Consider the following 25,916-nt stretch of genomic DNA (forward strand, 5'->3'; position numbering starts at 1 on the left):
TTTTTTTTTTTTTTTTAAAAAAAAAAAAAACTTTGGTGCTTATTAGATGGTGTTCTCAACTTTAGAGGCAATTGGAAGGGTGTCTGGATCCAGTGTCCTACAGTTTGGGGCAGCTGTTTCAAAAAAATGTATTCTTTGTTTCACAGACACTGTTATGTGTATGTAGACCTGTATTTTTTTTTCATGTCCTTTATCTAGTTGTATGTGAATTAAAATGATACCTGTGCATAGCAGCCAGGCAACAAGTGTGATTGGCTTAGGGATGGGTATTGTAATTCAGTGAAAAGCAGACCAAGGTGGCCCGGTGATCAGACTGTGAATAACGGGACAGAAAAAAACTCTTCTAAGAACACATKTTCGCATTTGTCCTAGGAATTAAAGCTTCTTTTACAAAGAATGTAAAAATGCACTTTTTTTAGTTTCTATTTTATTGTGTTTTTGATACTATCCTCGTTACCATCTATCATTAAGTTACAAGGACTCTGGGCTGTTGATTGCCTTTTCTGATTAGCCAAGAGTTAGTTCTCTGGTAGTGTTACCTAAGTAGAGTCTTGTATTTTCTAGCAGTACTCGCACGTGTCTTGGGACTTTCTGACGCTTGGTTTAGAGGCTTAGCAGCCCTTGGCGATGGTCCTAGAGCTTCTGAGAGTAGTTTTGTAACTTCTAAGAAACCTAAGATAAGGTGTATCAGAGCAAAATGAAAGCATGTCCATGTGGGTTCTTAAAAGTCTGTAGCCTGTACTTAGAAGTCTGACTCTAAGGTCTGCTGATGATAAGAATTTGCTGTCTAACTTGTTTGTTTAAAACAGTTGCATAAATATTTCATATGAAGTTATAATTTCAGATATGAAGTACTAAAGTTTAGATTTATTCACACAAAACCCATTTTGATGATGACCTTACCTTTTTGTCTGTCTAAATACCTGTTAAATGTGACTTATGTAATACATGCTATGGATTAGAAGTGTGTATATTATATTTACAAACAGAGAGCTTCACTGAGTTTAGAGATTCAGACCTCTGGTCAGTGCATAGTTTTCAATTTGTTGTGGCTCTTGATAGTGTTTACGGGTGTTCGTCTTTCTGGTATATAATGATACCTTTCTCTCTAACGTTCTTAGATGTGAATGAGCTGAAAGAGTGCCTTCACGTGCTAGTGAAGGAACAGCAAACTCTGGCCACGCAAACTGCTACAACAGCGCTTTCAGCAATGAGGCTAAAGCAGAGGCTAGTTATCCTGGAAAGGTACTTCATTGCGTTGAACAGAACCGTTCTTCAGGAGACTGTCAAAGTGAAGTGGAAAAGCAGTAATATTCCTCTGCCTTCTGTGGATAAGAAAAGGTAACAGCAAGTTGTTCTGATGCGAGGACAAGTTAATACATAAAGAAAGTCACAAAAAGGTTATTAACCTGTGTGTAAGAGCTTCRTATTTCTTTCTCCTGATGAAACATGAGCAGTTAAGAAATTTTTCCTATTTCCTAATATTGTTTTGAGTGGTGTTTTCTGCCACACAGTATTCCTCCTCAGCTGTCATTCAGTTGCTCTCCCTCTGTTTGTATTACTGAGTTTTGTATAATACATTTCTGTGGCTGTTATTCTTTGAGCTATAAGCATACTTCTTTTGAGATGTTTCTTTTGTCATACCCAGCTAGAAATAAACCCTGTTGCAGAACTTTGGCTGATGGAGGTTACGTAGCTCTATTAACATTATTAAATTTCTTATCAATGTTTGTTAATTTAAAGACATATAATAAAAATAAAACTTTAAGTACATCTAAGTTGAACATTGCTTTCCTTAGCTTGGGAAAGAAATATTATAATAAAAATTTTATCTGAAAATATTTCCAGAAAACTAACTGAATAAGAAATAAGCTCATTGCTTTCCATGTCTGGGTAGTTCATTGACCTAAAAGCAGAATAATCTAACAGGTGAAGCATTAAAGGAGCTATTCAGTAGTAGAACAAGGTTTCTATCTGACAGAAAAACAATTCAGTAGAGAAATTCTTGTGTTGGATTGTCTCTAACTGATAATAGATATTATAAACTTGTTATTAGAGGCTTAAAGTTCTGGCAGTGACATCTTTCTCCAAGTAATTTTGTTTTCTAGAGAAAAATTTTAATTTCTTTTTAATAAGAACACCGGTATATTTAAGTTACCAGACTGCTAAAATCTCTAGTTTAAATTTTCTATCTGTGAAAAAGTCCAGAGCAGTTCATTTCATGGTGATGTGAGAGAGACACCCTCCCCTCCCCCCCCCCCCCCCCCCCTGTGAAAAAGTCCAGAGCAGTTCATTTCATGGTGATGTGAGAGAGACACCCTCCCCTCCCCCTCTGCCCTGTTTTTTGTTTCATTTTGCTAAGAGAAAACAACAGGGAACCTGCTGTTGTTAAATATAAAGGAAAGCTTGCTTAAGTTAATATACTTGTTCATATAAAAAGAAAGGTCAAGAGAAATGTATGTGAACCCAGTGGGTATTAACAAAAATTTAAAGCATCTCTCTTGCTTACACAAACCAATACAAAAGCTGCGAAGAGATATTCATGATGTTGCCACTTGAGTGGAAAGATAAGAAATAACAAAATTAATGGAATTTATTATGAGCAATTGAACACAACATTCATATAAATAAAAGCAAGCCTGCAGGCATAGTTTATGTTGTCCAGATTAACTGAAACTATAAACCTGGGTAAATAATGAGTAGCTGAATATCTTATATCTGTGTAGTTTGAGTATACCATCATCATTTCCCTCTGAGTAATTCTACAGGTCTTTCCTGTGGCAACCAGTTATGCCAAACCAGTTTATTCTTCTCTGTGAATCTTTGATGGCMGGGGTAGGGTGTTTATTTTTTTTCAAACAGATGAAGTTGAATTTTGGTTGCTGATATTTTGCTATTGCCCACTATCTCTCTCAAGAGAGTAAAAATTCTTCATAAATTATGTGTATTTTATATATGCATATAGATAAATTGCAAGTACTGTATTACACTTTTAAATTTTATAAATAACTATTAATTATATGTCATTATTATATAAATTGTTTAGAGATTATACATACATATTTTGTTTTAGCCCGAGACCTGTAGGCAAAGGTGTAGAAGGACTTGCACGGGTTGGATCCCGAGCAGCACTTTCGTTTGCATTTGCATTCCTTCGTAGAGCATGGAGGTCAGGTAGGTCTACTTTTTAGCTTACTGCTTTTATTTTTTGTTAGAAAGCAGATGACTCATTGAAGCATAATGTATTAAATATTTGCATAGTTGTGCAATATTTTTTTATAGCTCTGTTAGATTTGCATAATTATGCAAATGTTTTATGTTTATGTAGTAAGTCCAACAACCAGCACTGATGATCTGTTGTGCCTGGCATGTGRCTTGATGCTTTTATGTACAGGAAGGCAAATTTGAGATTCTGTGTAGAGAACCTATTTTTAATACCTGGTTTCAGAAAAGTGAGAACTGTCCTTCAGACAGTTAATAACTTAATATCCTGTAGTAATGGAGTGGTTTGGAAAAGGGATTTGGAACCATAGAAAGAAACATATGTTTAGTTTGTTTATCTTTTGTGTAGTTGAACAGTAATYGTCAAGTTCACAAGTCAACACCTGTGTTTGTAAGAAGTTTAATGTGATAGAAATAYAATCTGTGCTACATTAGCTTATCTATCTCAATCTGTGTTGTTTGTTCAGACTTGCATTTGCCCTGCAGCTGCTTAGCGCGCTCTCTGTCCAGCCAACCCTAGTTCTTTTTTCGATTTTTCTCAGCAGGTGCATAGTGGGACAAGCAGTTACAGGAGTTGTAATCGCACTTTACCTTTCTAAATATTTTTGGGGAAATAGAGAGTTCTTGAAGTTTTACAGTCAAAATGTTTGTGTGAAAATTGATATATAYGTAACATGTTCTCATAAGCCTGAGGCTAAAAAAAAAAAAAAAACTGTAAAATATTGTATCCAAAAATTTGTATGCCCTCTTTAAAGATGCAAGTTTAACTAGTATTACTATGACCCACAGGTGAGGATGCAGACCTCTGCAGTGAATTGTTACAAGAATCACTTGATGCACTGCGAGCGCTACCGGAGGCCTCCCTTTTTGATGAAGGGACTGTGTCCTCTGTATGGCTGGAAGTTGTGGAAAGAGCTACTAAATTCCTAAGGTCTGTTGTGACTGGGTAAGTCTTTTTTTTGTTGTTATTTTCCTTTTTCTTTTCTCTCTCTCTTTTTCTTTTCGAGGAGGGGGCATATATTGCTGAGTAGCTGTTTAATGGCACACTTGCATCTGTAGCAGCTGATGACAAAACAGTTTATGGAATATTAGGAGACTCGTTTTCCTTTTCTAATGTTACTGTACTAAGCAGGTGAACAATATATAAATTGTTGAAATGATGCTCTTTAAGTATGATTTGATTCCTTTTACTATTTAAACAAAATTTACATTTGAATATTCTGAATTATACTTTATAGTTTCACCTCCAAAATATTGTGTCATTAATGTAAGCTKTATCCACATGAAGAGTAATTTTGGTAATACAATATATGTCTTTATTTAATTGTACCTTTTCAGTATAGTTATAAGTGCAGATGTGTGCATAGAGGGGAGAACAGATTTTCGTATTGAATTTATAGTACTCCCCTGCTTTTGCCCTTTGTTTAAAGTTATCCTTTTGAACAGTAATTACAAATGAATTGTGGTTTTTGAATACTGGAACTACATCTAAGTTTGGAACTACATAAATTTAGGTGGTTCTTGGTGTGCTGTAGATGCTTCTGTTAAGCAAGTATCTATTGTTTCCAATTATTTCTTATTTTATTTCTATTTTTATTTTTTTAAATAGAGATGTTCATGGAGCTCCCAGTACCAAAGGACCAGGAAACATTCCGTTACAAGACCAGCACTTGGCTCTTGCCATATTGCTAGAACTGGCAGTGCAGCGGGGTACACTAAGGTAAGAAGCACAAGCACTCTTTTTATTTTTTTAGCTGTCATTGTTTGTTGAAATGGTCTGAGCCATGCCTATCTTCAGTTTTCATTGGTTTTAGTGTAATATTTGTGGTTCAAAGCATGTGAACCTTTTCTGTAGTAATTAGAGGAGGTAACAGTCTAACTGAGAGTCCAACTCTTCTGTGCTTGCTGCAAGCCCGGGTTATTTGTCCCTATTTTGTGATACGAAATTAGTGGTGATTGAACTACCTACAGATCTAAAATAGCTTTTTTTGTGATATGAAATTAGTGATGATTGAGCTATCTACAGATCTAGAATAGCTTAAGGCTTTGAGTCATAAGTAACACCTTAATTGAAGGAAGTGTACGTAGTAGTGTTGTTGTGTAGGATACCTGACGTTCCTGTGACACATTCCTGTCTCCTAGTCACTACCACATAAAGTACCACTGCACAGATGAATGATGACTATTTCTATTAGCTAAAACCTTACTACAGTACACATAAAGAGACATAGGAATCATCTTAAAACAGCTTTGCAGACAGAAGTATAAACGTGATAGCCTAGTTTACAGCTAATTTGATGTAGTTTGTTTCTTGTGAAACAAAAAGTAGTTCATGCTGAGCTACAGTATCTGTGCTCTTTTTGTGAAAATGTACATTAAGATCATGTCAGCTTTAGAACAGATCATACAGTTAGTGCCATCAGCAATTACTTAAAACATAAACTAATGTTGAAGCTAACCTCAACTCCACCCCCACCCTCCTATGCTGGACTCTGCACAAGTCTAAACTCCCTTTTAAAACAAAAGCATTCAGTACTCCTTTCCACCAGTTCTCAAGTAAATAAGAATATTTTGCATTTCTTGTGTTTAATATTCTAATTTTATTAGTTTTTGAAAGATGATTTCCATGTGGTRAAGATCTAAGCTTTTATCTTATCTAGATTGCAAAATCCATTTTTGATATTTTGGTATTTGCTTAAAATGGAAATTCATGGCGGTTACAAATCCTGGTGTTACTAAACTTGAAAATRTGAAAAGTGAATTGCATGGATAACTTAAAATAATTTCTTTAGGAACGCTTGTTAATGAAAGATGTAAACTTCCTCTTTCAGCCAAATGTTGTCTGCAGTTATGTTGTTGCTTCAACTTTGGGATAATGGAACGAGGGAAACGGATAATGAGCGATCTGCRCAGGGAACAAGTGCACCCCTTCTGCCTTTGTTACAAAGATTTCAGAGTATAATATGTAATAAAGACGTGCCCAGTACTGAGGATGAGATTCAGGTACTGACCCTTGGATTATTTGAAAGGAGTGTTATGTTGATATCAAATTCTATTTGTCTGGCTAAAATAAAAATAATAAAATTATGCAAACAAAATTTTGATTTACATCAGCATATCATAGAATCAGTAAAGTTGGAAGGGACCTCTGGAGATCATCTATTCCAACCTCCCTGCTCAAGCAGGGTCACCTAGAACACCTAGACAGGTTTGTATCCAGGCGGGCCTTGAATATCTCCAGAGAAGGAGACTCCAGAACCTCTCTGGGCAACCTGTTCCAGTGCTCCGTCACTCTCACAGGGAAGAAATTCCCCCTCACGGTCAGGCGGAACTTCCTGTGCTTCAGTTTCTGCCCGTTGCCTCTTGTCCTGTCACATGGGACTACCGTCCCCTTGACACCCTCCRTTCAGGTACTTGTATACATTGATGAGATCCCCCCTCAGTCTTTTCTYCCCCAGGCTGAAGAGTCCCAGCTCTTGCAGCTGTTCCTCATAAGGCAGATGCTCCAGCCCTCTGATCATCTTCGTAGCCCTACTGGACTCTCCCCAGTAGCTCCATRTCTCTCTTTTCCTGGGGAGCCCAGAACTGGACACAGTACTCGAGATGAGGCCTCCCCAGGGCTGAGTAGAGGGGCAGGATCACCTCCCTCCACCTGCTGGATATGGCACCCYAGGAGACCAYTGGCCTTCTTGGCCACGAGGGCACATTGCTGGCTCCTGGTCAGCTTGTCGTCCACCAGCACTTCCAGGTCCTTCTCTGCAGAGCTAGGTGCAGGACTCTGCACTTGCCCTGAAGTGTTTCTATATAAGATATATGTATATAGTGTTTCCTATATAGGATATATGTATAGACTGCTGTTTTCTGGTTGTCATGTATACCTTTGAATTTCTTGAGGTAGGAGGAGAAATCTCGTAATATACAGGTAAGCATTGTATTTTAAAGCCCTGATGCTTTTGTGACAATTAACTTAGAGTTGGCCCGTTAACTTATTTTACTCATTTGGTTTGTTCTCAGACAGTTTGCTTGAATTTAATTAAACTATGGTGTTCAGTGAACATTGATAAGATTGACATTGATAAGAATAAAATAGAGCAAATCAATTTTATTACTCTTACAACTTCCTATTATATTTCTAGCRTATACTTTCTCAATATAATGTTTTTGGAATTTTCCTTTTGCCGTAAGCAAAACGATGAGAAGAGTTAATTTAGGTTCTCTGAAACACATGCAAGTACTCAGCATGTCTAAAGTGTATCCTGAATCTGTAAGTGTCAGGCATGGAAGTACAGTGAATATTTTTCTGACTACTTCTTTTTCTATTTTTAGCTGCTGACATACCCTCTGAGTCCAAATGAAAGTTTTTTAAGATATCTGACTCTACCACAAGACAATGAACTAGCAATTGATCTGAGACAAACAGCTGTAGTGATCATGGCCCACTTAGATCGTCTAGCCACCCCATGTATGCCTCCACAGTGTAGCTCTCCTACATCTCATAAGGTAACTATTTGCAACAGCAAATTTAGTAAGATATATTTCCTCAATGTGACTAGTGTACATGTGTATATATATGTATATACATGTATGTCTGTGTGTATCTATCTCAGTTTATAACTAGTTTTCAATGTGGAACGATAACTCTCTGTATTCTTCTATTTTCCTTTCTCTTATCACGTGGTAACCTTGAATTGTCTAAATTTGTCTTATCYTGGAATCTCTTAGTACATTCAGCACTCTTGTCAGTCAACCTTCAAATGTAGTTGTCTGGTTGTGAATCGTTCTTTCTTACTACAACACTAACTGCTGCCATATATAGGGCTGTTACGTATATTTGTCAGAGTAAGTGCTCAAGACCACACTTTCTAAGTGCTGGAGTCTGATATATAGAAAGTAAATGTTAAAATTCCCAGCTTAAAAGATCTCCGAAAGCTTATTGTAGATACTTAAAGTGTATTCAGTAACAGATTAAACTGAGTATGATCTGTGCAAGTCTTTATTTTTGATATCTTGCTAAAAGATAAGCTTCATTGACTGTTGGCAGCGATGACTGTGACAGACTTCATTTTTGGCATATGAAAGCTTAAAAAGWATTCTGCTATATACATTTTAACTAAGTTTTGTATTTCAGAGTTAATACCTAATGGAATATTTCATTTTCCAGGGATCTCTGCAAGAGGTCATAGCTTGGGGCTTAATAGGTTGGAAATACTATGCTAATGTGAGTGGCCCAATTCAGTGTGAAGGACTTGCCAATCTTGGAGTTGTGCAGGTTGCCTGTGCAGAGAAGCGTTTTCTAATATTGTCTAGAAATGGACGAGTTTACACRCAAGCATACAACAGTGATACACTGGTGAGTGATTTTTTGCATGTTTTTTAAGATGTGTTCTGTGTTATTTCATACCATAAATGTGCTCTTCTAGCTGTTTACAGTATCTCAGGTGTAGATTAGGACGTGCTGATTTTTGTGACTTTTTTTTTGTTGTTGACGTTTTAGAAGTAGTGATTTTGATCTTTTATTGATTTGAGTAAATACATCTGATTTCTGTAATTTCTATCAAGGTAGAGATTATGAACACATTGATAATTGCTTTCATCAATGTGCTGTCCTTGTTAACAACTGTAGAAGTAGATTTGAGATGGATTCCTGTTCTTTAAGGTATTGCCATACACAYATTGTGTAGTTTCTTAAGTAAAACTATACTGTAACAGACATATTCATAGCTAAGATTGCCTGTAAGATTAACAGCACTATCACATATAGTGAAAACCTTGTAAGGGTGGGATCAAAGCAAATTCAGAGCATCATTTTTGTCAGACTTCAGTGGTATATTTCAACTYTTCTTTTTTCCTTCACTTCATTAGTTTATTAGTAAAGTTTAGAACTTTGTTAAAGCAGTAGGAAAACCTTACTTTATATGTATGGACAAGTAATTGAAAATATAAGCAACTTTTGTTTATATATTGCTTTTGTTTGCTTCACAGGGACCACAGCTGGTGCAGAGTCTAGCTTCCAGAAATATTGTGAAGATTGCAGCCCATTCAGATGGGCATCACTATCTTGCTTTGTCAGCAAATGGAGAAGTTTTCTCTTGGGGTTGTGGAGATGGTGGAAGACTAGGCCATGGGGATACAGTGTATGTAATAAAAATGATTGTAACATTTATTTGCCARTGTTCCACATTCATATTAGAAATTATTTATTGTGTATAAGCACTTAAAAGAAGTATTACTGAAATACAGCCACTTGCAATGAAATCACAAACAAAAGTGAATGTATTCTGATCATCAGTTATTAAAGGCTGCCTGTGCTCCTCAGTTGTTAAGTTTGACAACAAATCAGGCAAATAATTTCTGTTCCTGTCCTAGTCAGATAGTTGTGACCAGTTCAGCAGGCAAATCAGCTGTTAATGCTGGCATAGTAACTGACTATTCTTACGTATATAAAATGTTATGTGGATTTTAATGTGGCAGGTATTTTTTCATATGAAATTATCATACAGGGAGTTGCTTTAGAATTGAATATATTTCTATAAAATGTTGGTGTATGTTCTCCTTACCTCAGACAGTCTYGTTAAAGAACAGATGTTTTTCAGGTGAACAGTTAAAGGTCCATAGCTTAGTCAAAGACTATTGCTATACAAAATGATATAAAATATAACTATTAATCCAGTTTTGTTTTTATAATCTGATTTGATAATCCAGCAAATACTTCACACTTAACATTCAGTAGTTCACATTTCTCTCTGCTATAAAATAGAAATAACATTCTCCTTGCATGTTTTCTCTCCGTTTTTTTTTTAGTATTCCCAGTTTTGTATTAATGCTACCTTCTAAAATGTTACTAGGTAGAGTGTAGTTGCACTATTACCAGGTCTTTTCTTCGTGATTTTAGGAATCCACAACTCATTTTCTTTATAAGCATTGATTCAGATTCAGAGTGGAGTCTTGTTTTCCTGTGCAGTCATGTTGCATATATCATTGCCTTTTTTCCTGTGTTAAACAACAACATTATTGCTCTGCTGTTGTTTAGAAGTAGTATTCTATAGGGAATATTCTGCAGGGGTGCACATCAGTATGTTTCAGAAATTGTCTTCCACCAGTAAATGCCCTGTAAACCAGGGAAGTGCTAGACCAGGGTTAGAATTAGCAATTAAAGATCATATTTTTAATGGTAGACTTAAGTATTTTTGAAATACACTGTGTTAATCTAATTGGAAATACAAATAGTAGCTGTCAGACTTCCCTATAATGGTGTGTATATGTTGTTAAGCAATCTGATCTGTTTTTAGCTTATAGCTCTACTTAAGTCTTGCTGTCTGAGACCAGTAATAAAGTTTGCAGCTATAACTGTTGCAATTATTTTCTAACAAATATAGCACATCTTTTATTTTCTACTCATCAGATCACCTTTTGTGAAATATGTTGCCTTCTTTTTAAATAGACCTCTGGAGGAACCGAAGATGATATCTGCTTTATCTGGGAAGCAGGCTGGGAAACATGTTGTTCATATTGCATGTGGAAGCACCTATAGTGCAGCTATTACTGCTGAAGGAGAGCTATATACATGGGGACGAGGAAACTATGGCAGACTGGGTCATGGTAAGTTGTTTGATATCTTAAAATATTGGCACAGAAATGTTTAGTGGATGTTTTTAATGGTCTTTTATTCAGCTGAGCTACAACTGCTTTGAGAAGAGTATGTGTTCTCACATGTATTGAAATGGAAATTACTAGGGGAAAGTATATCTCAATAATACTAAATTTCTGCATTTTTTTTTTTTTTTTTTTTTTTTTTTTTTTTTTTTAAGGCAACTGGATAGAGAAGAAAAACCTACCTTGTCCCCTTTTCTTCCTCATGAAGTAAAGACAACCTCCTGGCTTAAAGCCATATTAGATACATGAGAAACCTCATGGGACTTCAGTCATGATGGTTAATTTTTTTTTTTAACAAAAAAATAAAACCCACCACCAAACCAAATCAGAAAACTTCCTGGTTTTGCTGCTGACAGAACTTTTTTTTTTTTTTTTTAAGGTTCCAGTGAAGATCAGACCATCCCTATGTTGGTCACTGGGTTGAAAGGACTGAAAGTTATTGATGTGTCCTGTGGGAGTGGAGATGCTCAAACTCTTGCAGTTACTGAAAATGGTTAGTAGCAAAATAAAACTAACACTTTAAGTAAAATTACCATTTTATGCTTTCATTTTAGATATATTTATATTGAAGATTTCTTGCTTATTTCTAGTGGCTTGAATGAGAATTTGAAACTGACATTCCTGTTGAAGAAATATATACATATGTATACATTTTGCAGATAAAATGTACAGATATATTACTGTAACATATATACAATACTTTCTTTATGAATATATTTGCATTTATTTTGTATCTATTTAAAATACCCATGTAAATGTGTAAGATATACACAAATATACACACATATCTACATACATTCATATGTACATCTATCTAAATTACGTAGTATTGTATAAATGCAGATAGGTCATGTCACCACGACAGCCAGATATTTGAGGAAGAGGGTTGTCTGTTAATGAGTGGAAGTGCCAAAGAAAGGCTGCATTTGGAATTCTGCTTTCCAGCAACCCTGAGTTAGGCACCTAGAATTCAAAACTGAATTTCAGTGTGTGAGGTTAGGCCCCAGAGTCCTCCCTTTGAAAGTGAAGCTTTCCCTTGGAACCCTTGGAAACTAGTTCTTTCTTTAAAATGTAGCTAGTTAAGGGGTGTTGTACTCTGTATAGTTGAAAGGTGTGCTCATGCAGGATGTGGTGTTTTTTTTGTCTGGGAATCAGACATAGAAGCACTTTAAAGAGTAAGACAAGGCTCTCTTTTTGSGTATATGTAGTTTGACTATTCTTGAACAGTGATTTTATTTCATGGTAGGTGCAAAATGCCTTGGCTATTTCAAAGTTCCTGCTCCAAGGCTTGGATTTAACAGTGTATTTCAAAAGAACATAAGAAACAATTACTCTTCATTTTGTGTAATGATTGAGTGACAAGAACTGAAAATGAGGAAATCAGCTTTGACAGACATTTGGTATGGAAAAATATTTTGCAAGTTCTTTTTCTTTTTTTTTTAAAAAAAACAAGCCTCATAGTAAAAGGAGACAGCTTTAAATTAATGGTAGCAGGCTTGCTACCAGAGTAATTTCTCTACTTTTTCTACTTGTTTTTCTAAGAACAGAAAAGTCTGTTCTTAAAAGTATACACACTAGTGAATCTTCAGTGYGTAGTACGTGTTGTACATTTTCTGTTTTGTTTTGCCAGCCTGAGGRCTTTTCATGTCAGGGATCAGTATTCACATTTTTTTCCCTCCTAGTCACTTATTTTCAAGGACTATTGGAAAACAATTCATAACTGCTCCTCTTAAATCACAGTCTGAGAWTTTTAAGAACTTACTTGTCAGAACAGATAACTTCCTTACAGGTAAAAGCAGTGCAATATTTTTGGTTTTGTTTTTCTTGTTTTAAAGGCCAAGTATGGTCTTGGGGTGATGGAGATTATGGAAAACTAGGAAGAGGAGGCAGTGATGGTTGCAAGACTCCTAAGTTAATAGAAAAACTTCAAGACCTGGACATTGTGAAAGTACGCTGCGGAAGTCAGTTTTCTATTGCTTTAACCAAAGATGGCCAGGTCTACACGTGGGGAAAAGGTGACAATCAGAGACTTGGGCATGGAACGGAAGAGCATGTTCGATATCCCAAACTGTTGGAAGGCTTGAAAGGTAATGATTSAAGCTGGAAGTTTCAGAAGTGCTTTTTATTGTTGTTGGAACTTCTCATTGTACAATAATGATCTTAACTCCAAGAGTGACTGTACCATGTACACTGATGTCATATTTTTCATATAATCATATAGTCAGTAAGGTTGGAAGGGACCTTTGGAGAGGGAGATCCAAACTCCCTGCTCAAGCAGGGTCACCTAGAGCACATTGGACAGGATCATGTCCAGGCGGGCCTTGAATATCTCCAGAGAAGGAGACTCCAGAACCTCTYTGGGCAACCTGTTCCAGTGCTCCGTCACTCTCACAGTGAAGAAATTCCCCCTCACGGTCAGGCGGAACTTCCTGTGCTTCAGTTTCTGCCCGTTGCCTCTTGTCCTGTCACATGGGACTACCGTCCCCTTGACACCCTCCRTTCAGGTACTTGTATACATTGATGAGATCCCCCCTCAGTCTTTTCTYCCCCAGGCTGAAGAGTCCCAGCTCTTGCAGCTGTTCCTCATAAGGCAGATGCTCCAGCCCTCTGATCATCTTCGTAGCCCTACTGGACTCTCCCCAGTAGCTCCATATCTCTCTTTTCCTGGGGAGCCCAGAACTGGACACAGTACTCGAGATGAGGCCTCCCCAGGGCTGAGTAGAGGGGCAGGATCACCTCCCTCCACCTGCTGGCAACACTCTTYCTAATGCACCCCAGGAGAYCACTGGCCTTCTTGGCCACGAGGGCACATTGCTGGCTCMTGGTCAACTTGTCATCCACCAGCACTCCCAGGTCCTTCTCTGCAGAGCTGCTCTCCAGAAGGTCAGCCTCCACCTTGGACTGGTGCTTAGGGTTATTCCTCCCCAGGTGCAGGACTCTGCACTTGCCCATGTTGAACCTCATGAGGTTCCTGTCTGCCCAGCTCTCCAGCCTGTCCAGGYCTYTCTGAATGGCAGCACAGCCCTCAGGTGTATCAGCCACTCCTCCCAGCTTGGTAGCATCAGCAAACTTGCTGAGGAGGCACTCTGTCCCCTCATCCAGGTCATTGACGAAGAAGTTGAACAGGACGGGACGCAGTACTGAGCCCTGGGGGACGCCACTAGCCACAGGCCTCCAACTAGACTCCACACCACTGATGACAACCCTCTGAGCTCTGCCTTTCAGCCAGTTCTCAATCCACCCCACTGTCTGCTCATCTAACTCACACTTCCAGAGCTTCTCTAGGAGGATGTTCTGGGAGACAGTGTCAAAAGCCTTGCTGAAGTCAAGGTAGACAACGTCCACTGCTCTSCCCTCATCTACCCAGCCAGTCATTCCATCATAGAAGGCTATCAGATTGATTAAGCATGCTTTGCCCTTGGTGAATCCTTGCTGGCTACTCCTGATCACCTTCTTTCCTTCCATATGCTTGGAGATGACATGCAGAATGAGCTGTTCCATCACCTTTCCAGGGATGGAGGTGAGACTGACTGGCCTATGTTTGCCTGGATCCTCCTCCTTGCCCTTTTTGAAGACTGAAGTGACACTGGCTTTCTTCCAGTCCTCAGGCACCTCTCCAGTTCTCCAGGACCTTTCAAAGATGATGGAGAGTGGCCTGGCAACAACATCCGCCAGCTCCCTCAGTACCCGTGGGTGCATCCCATCTGGGCCCATGGATTTGTGGATGTCTAGCTGCCCAGAAGGTCTCTAATCCTGTCCTCCTCAACCAAAGGAAAGTCTTCCCTTCTCCAGACTTTCTCCCTCACATCCAGACGACGGGATTCCTGGGGTCTGCCCTTGCAGTGAAGACTGAAGCAAAGAAGGCGTTCAGTAATTCTGCCTTCTCTGTATCCCTCGTCACCAGGGCCCTTGCCCCATTCAGTAGGGGGCCCACGTTTTCCCTAGTCCTCCTCTTGCTGCTGATGTATYTGAAGAAGCCCTTCCTGTTGTCCTTAACATCCCTTGCCAGACTCAATTCCAGCTGGGCCTTAGCCTTCCTCGCYGCATCTCTACACACTCTGRCTGCATTCCTGCAATTCTCCCAAGTGGCCTGTCCCCTCTTCCACATTCTGTGTACTTTCTTCTTCTGTCTGAATTTGTCCAACAGCTCCTTGTTCACCCATGCAGGTCTCCTGCCCCCTTTGCTGCACATCTTWCTTACAGGGATGTACCGCTCTTGAGCTTGGAGGAAGTGGTTTGAATACTAGCCAGCTTTTGTCTTTTTATGTTGAAAAAAATTGTAGTATATTTCCATCGCTTCTGTCTTTTATGCCTTTAAAATTCCAGCAGAGTTAGATCCACTGTGTCAAGGCTTTTTTAGATACTTCTTGTCTCATGTTCTCCAGATTCTTACTGCTTTGCCTTTGTTAGCCTCACAGAAATGCTTATTTAAAACATTTAGTTTTGTGTTGTCAGGTAAATATGCATGTGCTTAGATTAAGGAATGTGAATAGGATAAATAGAAATCTTTCGCAAATAGTAATGTCCTTAAAGCTGTGCTTTTGTAGGTRTTTTTGAGTAGCTTGTAACAGGGTTCAAGGACGTTTCTTGTGTTCTTGAGAAGCTTGAGATTTTGTAGGGAAAGGTGAGGGAGAAACCTCCTTTATATCACTATTTTATTCATATATAATGAATCATCTATTTGAAAATAATTTTTGAACTAGATTAATGCGTCATGACTGCAATATAACCATACAATGCTGGTTCTAATATAAACTCTCCTGGATAAGTGTCCGAGTAGAAGGGATACAAAATAGAGCAGGAATGTTACAACCTTGTAGACTTCGGCACTAAGCTCTGTTAAATATTTCCWTGTTTCTCTTGTGCTGTGCTCTTCCATCCTGCTAGGTAGAGGTGAGGCAATTGCCACACACAGCCTGTTCATAGTTAAGTATGACTGTAAGTAGTATGGTTTTGCTTATCTCTGCTGTTTTTCTGTTACTGGTTGTAATCTTTAAGTTACATTTTTAATATTTCCTGTCAGGAAAAAAAGTGATAGATGTGGCAGCTGGATCTACCCATTGTTTAGCACTGACCGAAGACAGTGAAGTGCACAGCTGGGGGAGCAATGATCAGTGTCAACATTTTGATACTTTGCGGATCACCAAACCAGAACCCGCAGCTCTCCCAGGATTAGACACAAAACATATCGTTGGAATTGCTTGTGGGCCTGCTCAGGTAAGTTTTGGAGCTCTGTTATTCTGATTGGTCCTTATTGGTCCTCTATCTATGAGATGACTTCTGTACACTAATCCCATTCTCTCTTTCTATGCCTGCATAACTTTGCTTTTTCTAAATTATCATCTATTCAGAATGAGAAATATCTTCAAAGTTTGCTGTGCAGTTAGTCTGCCAAAAAGGAATGACTAGCTTTGCCTTTGGGGTACTCTGGGGTACTCTGAGAAGTAGCTATTTATCTGTTATTCCTGCTACAGCACTGGAAAAGTTAAGCTGAATGCCTCTGATGGCAAAGATAGTGAGGTATTTGGACTAGCATAACAGCACTTTGGGAAAAAATGTGATAAGAAACAGTTCTTTTCTAGTTTTAGTAGAGTTTTATATGTTGTTACAAGGATGCAAGAGGAAGATTCTCTTCCCCGGGTGTGCTAATATAAGTGCTTCATCTTGTATCAYTATTCAAAGGCACGTGTTAACTCTGCAATTTCTTTAATCGATGTTGTCTTTGTATTTGGGAAATAACTGTTGTACTTTCTATGTTATTTCCGTTTACAGAGTTTTGCTTGGTCGTCATGTTCAGAGTGGTCGATTGGTTTGCGGGTGCCTTTTGTGGTGGATGTTTGCTCCATGACATTTGAGCAGCTAGATCTCTTGCTGAGACAAGTGACAGAGGGAATGGATGGTACCTCAGATTGGCCCCCACCTCAGGAAAAAGAGTGTATGGCTGTGGCAACATTAAACCTTCTAAGGCTTCAGGTAACTTCAATTTCTTGTTAAATAGCCAATCAGATAGATGTTTCAGCAAATTACTTGGAAGAAAATAGTGGGCATAATATGCTTAAAACATTTTATTGATTTTAAAAAATGAAATAAATACAGTATTGCTTTCTACCTTTTGGAGTTTTAGAGCTAATGTTTGTTTTAACTTCGACTTTCCCTGCTTTAAAGCTCTCAACTAYCCAGAAAGCTTTTCTTCTCTCACCAGTTTTTGGATTGTATTTAAAATGAACTATAAAAATAAAATATAGATTGATACGTTCAGTGAGTATAGCCTGTGCTCTCACAGGTTTTGAGCACTTCTTAATGTTTTAATTAGCGTTTATAAGAATGAACGTTCTCTTCTGAAGGTATCTGACACTTCCTGAAGGCGTGCTACTTTTCTTACCGTAGTGTAGGAATGTAGAAACAGTATAATTTATCTTTAGGTTATTATAGTTCATTGTTTTGGGGTATATAGTTCATAATCTCCTGGTTTAATTGAGATAAGTTTGGGCAAACCAGCAATTCCCTTTAAAGTTAGTTTTACAGATTTACAGATGAAATGTTTATATCTAGGTCAGTGAGCTTATCTTATTCAGTTGTTCTAGGATTGACTCCCTCCCCCACCCCAAATTCACATCTCTTCTTTCTATTCAAAGCTTTTTTTTTTCTTCTTTTTTTTTTTTTCTTTTTTTCAGCTTCATGCTGCCATTAGTCATCAGGTTGATCCAGAATGTCTTGGCTTAGGTTTGGGCAGTATTTTGCTCAATAGCCTGAAGCAGACGGTGGTAACATTAGCAAGCAATGCTGGCGTTCTTAATACTGTCCAATCCGCTGCTCAAGCAGTGCTTCAGAGTGGATGGTCTGTGTTACTGCCAACAGCAGAAGAGCGGGCAAGGGCGCTCTCAGCTCTCTTGCCTAGTGCAGGTAGGTCCTAAGATGAAAGCATACTTTGTGCTTTCATTTCTAGTTCATTAAATGTTTCTTCCATTTTTAGTTTCAGGAAATGAAATGAATGTAAGTCCAGGCCGTAGATTTATGATTGACCTCTTGGTGGGCAGCTTGATGGCTGATGGAGGCTTAGAATCTGCACTAAATGCTGCTATTACTGCAGAAATTCAGGTACACTTTAGCAGCTTTGCAGTTCTATTTAAGCAAAATAAGAAGATACATAGAGTATGTTCTGAAGTTTGTGAAGTGATGTTATCCCCYTTTGATGTAAATGTTGAAACAGTGTTTGTTTGGAAGCATGAATCACATTCTCCTTTTTAGTAGAGTGTTTGTTTTCATTGTCTAGCGTGTTGATTTTACAGTAGTAACAAACTTTTTCCATTAAGCTCAGTAATATGAGCATAATTTTATGAAGTGCTTTGTACCTGAAGTGCTTTGTACCTATCTGTTTGATACTTCAGTTCTTCACAACCTTGAGTTCACCTCACCAGCAGAACTTTCAGTCTTATTCACTGTGCATTAAAGGTGAATGAACTCTGTATAACATCCCAGTATTCTGTAGGTTCAGTTTCAGACTGTCAAGTGTTTGACAGATGCTGACTAGTTATTACGCAGAGATTGAAAGAAACATTCTGTATATACTGTCCTCTCCATTAGCCTCTCAAATATGGGACATTCTCTTTACAAGCTCAGACAAACTACTTTAAATTGTTTTTATATTTGGCTGTGAAAACACCAGTGAGCATTTCCCTTCTATGTCTATTCACTTGTTTGATTTTTATAACCTCATATGGAAAATGAGATTGACACTGATGCCTTGTGCAGGTGTTTTCTGTGTGTGGTAGGGTAAGAATAGACAAGAATTACTTAATGACTTAGCTTTTTTTTTTAATATAGTTCTCTCAAAGACTGATATTGCCACCTGATATTGCAATCCCTTTTTCTCAACTTACAAGACAGGTGATGTCCAGAAAAGGATTAGAGCTGCAGCTGTATCTTCCTGATGTATTTTTCTTGGTTCTGTTCCAGTGTTGGAGAGGTTTTTTTGATGAAGAGGAAATACATCTATTAATTTTTTTTTTCCATTTAAAAACAGGCAGGACCTCTATAGGACCTGTATAGGACAGTCTTACACATGTCTGCATTTAGTATAGCTCRGGTATGCCTGAGCTAGCTTTAAGGATGTCTTGGAAGTTATCTASGTGGTAACATATGGTACTGTACAGTTTAATTTGCCTTCCCTAAAAACTGAATAAAGTAGTCTCAGTAGAGTTCTGTGTAACGGTAGCTCAGTAGCAAATTTAATCCAGGTTCTTCTGCAGTGAAAGGGAATTACTACTTTTATAAATACAGAGTAAGCATGCCTTCATTTGTGAACCCTGCAGCAGCTGAATTGTGTCAAAACATAAATAAGATAGGGTTAATTGTTAATCCTTGGGTTTGTGGAAGCTGAGTTCAGAATTTTTCTTCCTTTGTCTCTCTCCTCTGCTACTTTTTAATAATTATAATAAAAAAGTGCCCATGTAGTCTTTATTTGGAGTGTAGGATACAAATCTGTCTCATATGTGTTGTTTTGTTTCACTTCTGGACTAGGTGACAGTGACTCGATCTTGTTTTTGTAAATTTTGTAATTGTTAGTAAAATGTTTCATAATCATAGTGGCAGTTCACTCTTTTTCTTAAACTTAATTTAAAATTTTAGGATATTGAAGCAAAAAAAGAGGCACAGAAAGAAAAAGAAATTGATGAACAAGAAGCAAATGCATCAACACTTCATAGGAGTAGGACTCCATTGGATAAAGACCTTATTAATACTGGAATCTATGAATCTGCAGGAAAACAGAGTTTGCCATTAGTTCAGTTAATTCAGCAGTTACTAAGGTATTTGCTTCAAAATTTGTCCTTTTTTTTTTTTTTTTTTTTTTTTTTTTTTTTTTTTTTTTTTNGACATCTCTTTCATTATACTCCAGATGTAAACAAATTCTAACTGCACAGCTTCTCTTCTTCTGGTTCTGCTATTTTTTTTTTTAAACAGAAGCTTGTCTAGATACATTTTATGAAATATTCAGCTAAAGGATGGCTGGTTTTTGGCTAATGAAAAAAATGCAGCCTTCTGTTACTAGCATTTCAGCTCCTCAGAATTCAAAATATTGAACATTCTCCCACCCTGTATGTAACTTTGGTATTTTACATGGTTGACTAAGGAGGAAAGCTCTAAGTAATTGTCTGAATATAGAAAGACTTGTTGCTTTGCTCTTACGGATTTTGGTACTTCTTCCTGTACCCTGAAAGGCTGTGTAACAAATACACAGTGAACATTCAGAAGCTGTTTCTACAAAGTAGAAGCATCAGTATGGATTTATTTAGAACTAAGTGTTCTACCTCAAGAAGATTCTAGTTGGGACATTAAGCAGGGAAGAAACATGAGTTTTAAATCCTTAATATTAAAAAAGAATTGCAGATAAAAGGCCAGTATAGTATGATGAGAACAGAGCTTTTTTATGACAACTGCAACAGCAGGTAGGACATAGAAAYACAGGTTAAGCTTTTGCTGGAATTTCTCACAAATAAATAACCTATGCAAGGTTTCTTTGTAGGATGCTCTTTTAAGTACTTCAAAATGCTTTTATAYCAACTAGGAACATCGCTTCACAGACGATAGCGAAGCTAAAAGATGTTGCTCGTCGCATTTCTTCCTGCATGGACCATGAACTTTATAGCAAAGAGAGATCTGCTTCTCTGGATCTGTTGCTCCGTTTTCAGCGTTTACTTATTAGTAAACTTTACCCAGGAGATTATGTTGTGCAGGTCCCTAATACATACAGTAAGTTATTTAAAAAACAAAAAAAACATAAACAACAAAAACCAGAAAACATTTCTGTAACATGTAATGTCTTTTTCACAGGGTAGTGGGCTGTCAGCTCAGTTGCTGTGTCTTTCTGAAAAGTTTTTTTTTAAATAATTTAAAATAGTGTCAGAGAAAATCTCTTTGGCATGCAACAGGATCTAAGTYGTAAAACTTTTAAAAAAGACGTTTTAGTTTCTTAATTCAGTGCTAATAGAATGACTGCATTTCAGAAAAGTTTGATGGTTTTGAAGCATATCTCTTAAATATGGCTGTGTGATGGTTTCTGTGCTCTTCCTCTGTTTTATACAGGTCCTGACCTCCTTGGAGTTGGCTCTTTACTGAAGAAATACACTGCCCTTCTGTGCACGCACATCAGTGATATACTTCCTGTGGCAACCAGCATTGCTTCTGCTAGTCATAGGCATTTTGCAGAAGTATCTCGTGTTGTGGATGGGGATTTAACAGGTAGGTTTTTCTCCATTCTCCTCCTCCTATCCCCTCCCCGAAAATCATAAAGTTACGGTGTAGGTGTTCTTGGGGGTTTTAAATAAGTGAAAAAGAGCCAAATTAAGAGATTAATTTGGGGGAAGGAGGGCAAATTTGACTAGAAGACATGAGCTTTGCACTAAACCAGTAATACAAGGTAGACTGTGTTGCTTGGTGATTTATTTCAAGCATGTTGTAAACATAGGTCTTTGCTTAAATCTGAATATTTTCTGTTTTAGGTGTTCTTCTTCCAGAATTGGTGGTTTCTATAGTGTTACTCCTCAGTAAAAATGCTGGATTAATGCAGGAAGCTGGTGCTATCCCTCTGTTGGCTGGCTTGCTAGAACATCTAGACAGATTTAACCACTTAGCCCCTGGAAAGGAAAGGGATGACAATGAGGATTTAGCATGGCCAGGAATAATGGGTATGTGTTAACAGCATCTGGACTGTTTATGTTTTGATAAAACAGCTGTCTAAAAACAGTGATTATTCATGAGCTTGTCTCAGGTAATTCTACTTTATAGTACAAAAAGATTTTATTAATCCAAATCAATTCAAAAGGCAATGTTTCTATCAATGGACTTTTCAGAAAAATGGGTCAAGAGATAGGATTAAACAGAGAATAAATACAGCTTTTTGAAGAACTAATTCCACACAGTTTAGCCAGTTACAGCATCCCATTTCATTTTTTTTGCATTTTTCAGTACTAAAAGTTGTGAATACATAAATAGTACTGTGTGTTTTGTTATTAAATTATGTTAGTAATGTAGTAAAGGGAGAGTAATACGAAAGTTTGAAACAAGTTTTCTTTCCAGGGCACTTCATAATATGGGGTGCCTCTGTGGTGAAGAGAGGAGCAGAAAATGTGCATTTCTGACTGTTTAGTACTAGAGGAAGGAGGAAAGGAACAACATGGCTGCTATAGCCAAGAATACTGAAGTCTAGCTAGACAGTAGTGTGTTGGGGGAGTTTCAGAAAAAAAAAATCATTTTCATTGTATAAAAATTAAATTGGTGCTCAAATAGAGCAGGAAGATGGAGAGGCATGTGTGCAAATATTACTCTGATGTTTCTTGCCTGGATGATACTACCTTTAGTTTGAAATAGAGTTTACTGATATGTAGAATTTTAGTGTGTATGTAACTCTTTTAATTGAAACACTTGGGTTTGGATGAAAACTGACTGTATCTTCTGTGCCTTTTGCATGAATGCAGTTCAAGTATCTAGTAAAACTGAAGCAGATTTGAGGGAGAACCACCTAGAGCAGTAATTTTCCAGGACAGTAGTTGTCCTGTTCCACCTTCAGGCAGAACAGGCATTTAGTTGGGCAATGCCAGATCTATCACAGAGAGACATTAGAGATTACTGCATAAAAGAATACAACATGCATACGATTTGACTGCATTCCATATTACAGCTAACATTCATAGACATTTTCACTTTTGAGCATATCAAAAAAACAAGCAGCCTTTGAATAGAAGTGAAGAATTTGGTAAGGCAGCTATTACAGAAAGTCCAGAAAAGTTTGCATATTCTTCTGTTTTATACCCACAGGTTCATTTTTTACTGGCCAGAGTTGCAGAAATAATGAAGAGGTGACACTTATACGTAAAGCTGATCTAGAGAACCACAATAAAGATGGAGGATTCTGGACAGTAATTGATGGGAAAGTGTATGATATAAAGGACTTTCAAACTCAGTCTTTAACTGGCAATAGTATACTTGGTGAGAATCAGCAGCTGAACTGAAGATACAGATTACTTTTGTTTCAAAACTAGATGATATAAAGAGTTGTGTGTATATTATAGTGACCACCTCATTCTTTCATTAGCTCAGTTTGCAGGTGAGGATCCAGTTGTTGCTTTGGAAGCTGCCTTGCAATTTGAGGACACACGGGAATCAATGCATGCCTTCTGTGTTGGCCAGTATATGGAGGTAAAAAAAAAAAATTCATACATACATACATACATACATATATATGTGTGTGTGTGTGTGTATTAGGATAGTTTGTTACAATGGAGACACCCTTTTGAAAGTAAGGAATTGTTTTGTTTTTAAAACTTCTGTTGGAGCTCAGTTTTAGCTTTCAACTAATATTTCTTTTAATTAGCCTGACCAGGAAGTGATTACAACACCAGACCTCAGTAGTCTGTCATCACCTCTAATAGATACAGAAAGGAATTTGGGTCTTCTCCTTGGACTGCACGCTTCCTACCTAGCAATGAGTACACCGCTTTCTCCTGTGGAAGTTGAATGTGCCAGTAAGCAGAACTTCATTAAGTTAATCTTAAATAAGTGATACAGGCTTGCAAAACCATCCAGGAAAAAAGGTGCAGCCCAAATAATATAACTGTTATTCTAGCATCTCTTTAGTTTTGCTGCTTTCTAAAGAACAGAAGTTCTTTATTCTTAACATTAATTACCATGCACATCAAGGACTGAGAATTTAGCACTTAGACTTAAAGAGAGATTAAATAATAATCTTGAAAAAAAATACAGAATTTTTTATAATTTACAGAAACTGTTGAAAAAGAAATGAAACTATGCAGCAATTATCTCACTGTGTCATGTTCAGATAAGAATGTCTCAAGCATCTGGTGCTGGATTCTATAATACTGGATCTTAGTTTGGAGGGTACAATTCAATACTAATCACAGAATAATAGCTAAGGTCCTGTTATCTCTAAACAGGTGATGGCTGCCCTGTCCTTGCATGTTTGTTTCTTAATTCATATGTTTTCCTTCCCGTCTGCCCCCTACCTCTTCAAAAAAGCTTTAGCAAATAGAAAAGCTGTTAAACCTTCTTTTGCAGCTGTGCTGCTTATTTTACTGCAGGGATTTGTTGGGTCTTGATAGGTTAACCTTTCATCAGAATACACATTTATGTTTTACTTTCTTTCCTTTAGAATGGCTCAAGTCATCTATCTTTTCTGGAGGCTTGCAAACTAGTCAGATTCATTACAGTTACAATGAGGAAAAAGATGAAGACCACTGCAGTTCACCTGGTAACACTACTCCAAACAAATCAAAACTGTATACACATCGATTAACTCTGAGTGACCATTCACAACCTTTTCTCCAAGCTATTGCAGATAATAATATTCAGGATCACACTGTGAAGGTAAGCCCTCTATAGTTCTGTTTCCAAAAAATGTTACTGAAAGCTGACAGTGGTGGCATGAAGCGTATTTACTGATGAAAACTTTGAAAATTTTATCAGACAATAAGAATTTTTCAAAACTATTTCAAAATGACTGCTTGTGAAAGGAGTGGCTGTGTACTACTAATGGATAAAATCTACTATATCTCACTTTAATATGTAACTGCGTCTTTAGAATTTTTGAATGTGAGAACTAAAAACTATAAATACATTTTTACAAAAGAATTAAATAACTGCATTACTCTCCATGAAAGACTTCAGTGGAATTCAGACTCTGCTTACCTCAGTTAAACTGAGATGGTGTTTTCAGTCAAAGTGCAGATGTTTTTTATGCTTCAGATGCATGTATGTCTTGAAGTCTCTCTGCACCTTGGGGTTCAGGTTTAACGTGGATGTTATGGAAACCTTGCATTTATATTTGATCAGTGTCTTTGTGATACTTGCAGAATTTTTAACACTTTGATTTTGATTCCTTTATTAAAAAAAAAAAGAGAGAAGAAAAGCAGTAGTCCTGTGGAAGATAGGATAGCAGTAGTGATGAGTTAGGAGGAGACTTTAAAAATGATTTTCCTGGCTATCTAGATAAGAAGTCAAAAGCAGTAGTAACTTCATTCCTTGTAGCCATGTTGCCYGTAATATGACAAGAATAGTACAGGGCATCTTTGGAATATTAGATTGTAAGTCCTGCTGATTAAATAGTGTGTACTGTGTAGCATCTCTGGCTTCTGGATATTAGTTCAGGTTGTGGAGATTATTCAGTATTATTTACACGCTAGCTAAAGTATATTTTTTTTCTTTTTCTACGCTTTATTTAAAAAATAGTTGAATAGTGTTTTATTTTGTGGTTTTTTTTAGGACTTTTTGTGTCAAATAGAAAGATATTGTAAACAGTGTCACTTAACAACACCAATCACATTCCCTCCTGAGCATCCTGTGGAAGAAGTAGGACGTTTGTTATTATGTTGTCTTCTGAAGCATGAAGATTTGGGTAGGTAGGCTTGTGGTACAACGGTTTGGACCAAATTAAACCCTACTATTGATGGTTTTATAAATGTGTATTCATAGGTTGTCTTTTCCCATTAAGGTCATGTAGCACTGTCTCTTGTTCATCCTGGTACCCTTGGAGTTGACCAGGTAAAACACAAAACCTTACCAAAATCTGTAGTGGATGTGTGTCGTGTTGTCTACCAAGCAAAATGCTCACTGATTAAGGTAAGTCTCTTACCTTCTGATGTCTAGCTTATTTTTCTTTAGAAATGTCTTATATAAAAAGTTTCATATTCTCTGTTTTGTTGTATATTAAACAGTAACCTATAATCTTTCAATGTCTTTTCTAGACCCACCAGGAACAAGGACGTTCTTACAAGGAAGTTTGTGCTCCTGTCATCGAACGTTTGAGATTTTTATTCAATGAACTGCGTCCTGCTGTTTGCAATGATCTCTCTATAATGTCAAAATTTAAGCTTCTGAGTTCCTTGCCCCGATGGCGGAGGGTGGTTCAGAAGATAATTAGAGAAAGAAGAAAAAAGAGAGGTAAGAACATTACTCCTGTTTTTTCTATRTAACAATGAAACTCCAGTTCATTCCAAAGTTTCTTGTGTATTTGACATTTTTTTTTATTA

At 37.3% G+C, this 25,916-nt stretch overlaps 1 protein-coding gene across 2 annotated transcripts in view; it reads left to right on the forward strand.

The window, feature by feature from the left end:
• Window positions 1–25,916, forward strand: part of HERC2 (HECT and RLD domain containing E3 ubiquitin protein ligase 2) — a 113,421-nt gene that overhangs the window by 29,176 nt on the left and 58,329 nt on the right. Inside the window, exons 4-29 of one of the 2 annotated variants that reach the window (XM_085321494.1) lie at window positions 1,122–1,341; window positions 3,074–3,174; window positions 4,012–4,168; window positions 4,832–4,942; window positions 6,054–6,225; window positions 7,549–7,722; window positions 8,384–8,572; window positions 9,205–9,356; window positions 10,664–10,821; window positions 11,255–11,368; window positions 12,711–12,962; window positions 15,899–16,092; window positions 16,648–16,848; window positions 17,550–17,778; window positions 17,849–17,973; window positions 19,504–19,682; window positions 20,441–20,625; window positions 20,959–21,114; window positions 21,375–21,560; window positions 22,690–22,860; window positions 22,967–23,070; window positions 23,246–23,396; window positions 24,041–24,255; window positions 25,150–25,282; window positions 25,379–25,506; window positions 25,632–25,827. In XM_085321494.1, the coding sequence (XP_085177620.1) occupies window positions 1,122–1,341; window positions 3,074–3,174; window positions 4,012–4,168; window positions 4,832–4,942; window positions 6,054–6,225; window positions 7,549–7,722; window positions 8,384–8,572; window positions 9,205–9,356; window positions 10,664–10,821; window positions 11,255–11,368; window positions 12,711–12,962; window positions 15,899–16,092; window positions 16,648–16,848; window positions 17,550–17,778; window positions 17,849–17,973; window positions 19,504–19,682; window positions 20,441–20,625; window positions 20,959–21,114; window positions 21,375–21,560; window positions 22,690–22,860; window positions 22,967–23,070; window positions 23,246–23,396; window positions 24,041–24,255; window positions 25,150–25,282; window positions 25,379–25,506; window positions 25,632–25,827 (4,353 nt within the window). The remainder of the gene's footprint in view (window positions 1–1,121; window positions 1,342–3,073; window positions 3,175–4,011; window positions 4,169–4,831; window positions 4,943–6,053; window positions 6,226–7,548; window positions 7,723–8,383; window positions 8,573–9,204; window positions 9,357–10,663; window positions 10,822–11,254; window positions 11,369–12,710; window positions 12,963–15,898; window positions 16,093–16,647; window positions 16,849–17,549; window positions 17,779–17,848; window positions 17,974–19,503; window positions 19,683–20,440; window positions 20,626–20,958; window positions 21,115–21,374; window positions 21,561–22,689; window positions 22,861–22,966; window positions 23,071–23,245; window positions 23,397–24,040; window positions 24,256–25,149; window positions 25,283–25,378; window positions 25,507–25,631; window positions 25,828–25,916) is intronic. The other variant, XM_085321495.1, reaches the window with a different exon arrangement.

This window comes from Rhea americana, unplaced genomic scaffold (genome assembly GCF_003343005.1).
Source record: "Rhea americana isolate MKP2758 unplaced genomic scaffold, rheAme1 scaffold_7, whole genome shotgun sequence".
NCBI classification, from domain to species: Eukaryota; Metazoa; Chordata; class Aves; order Rheiformes; family Rheidae; genus Rhea; species Rhea americana.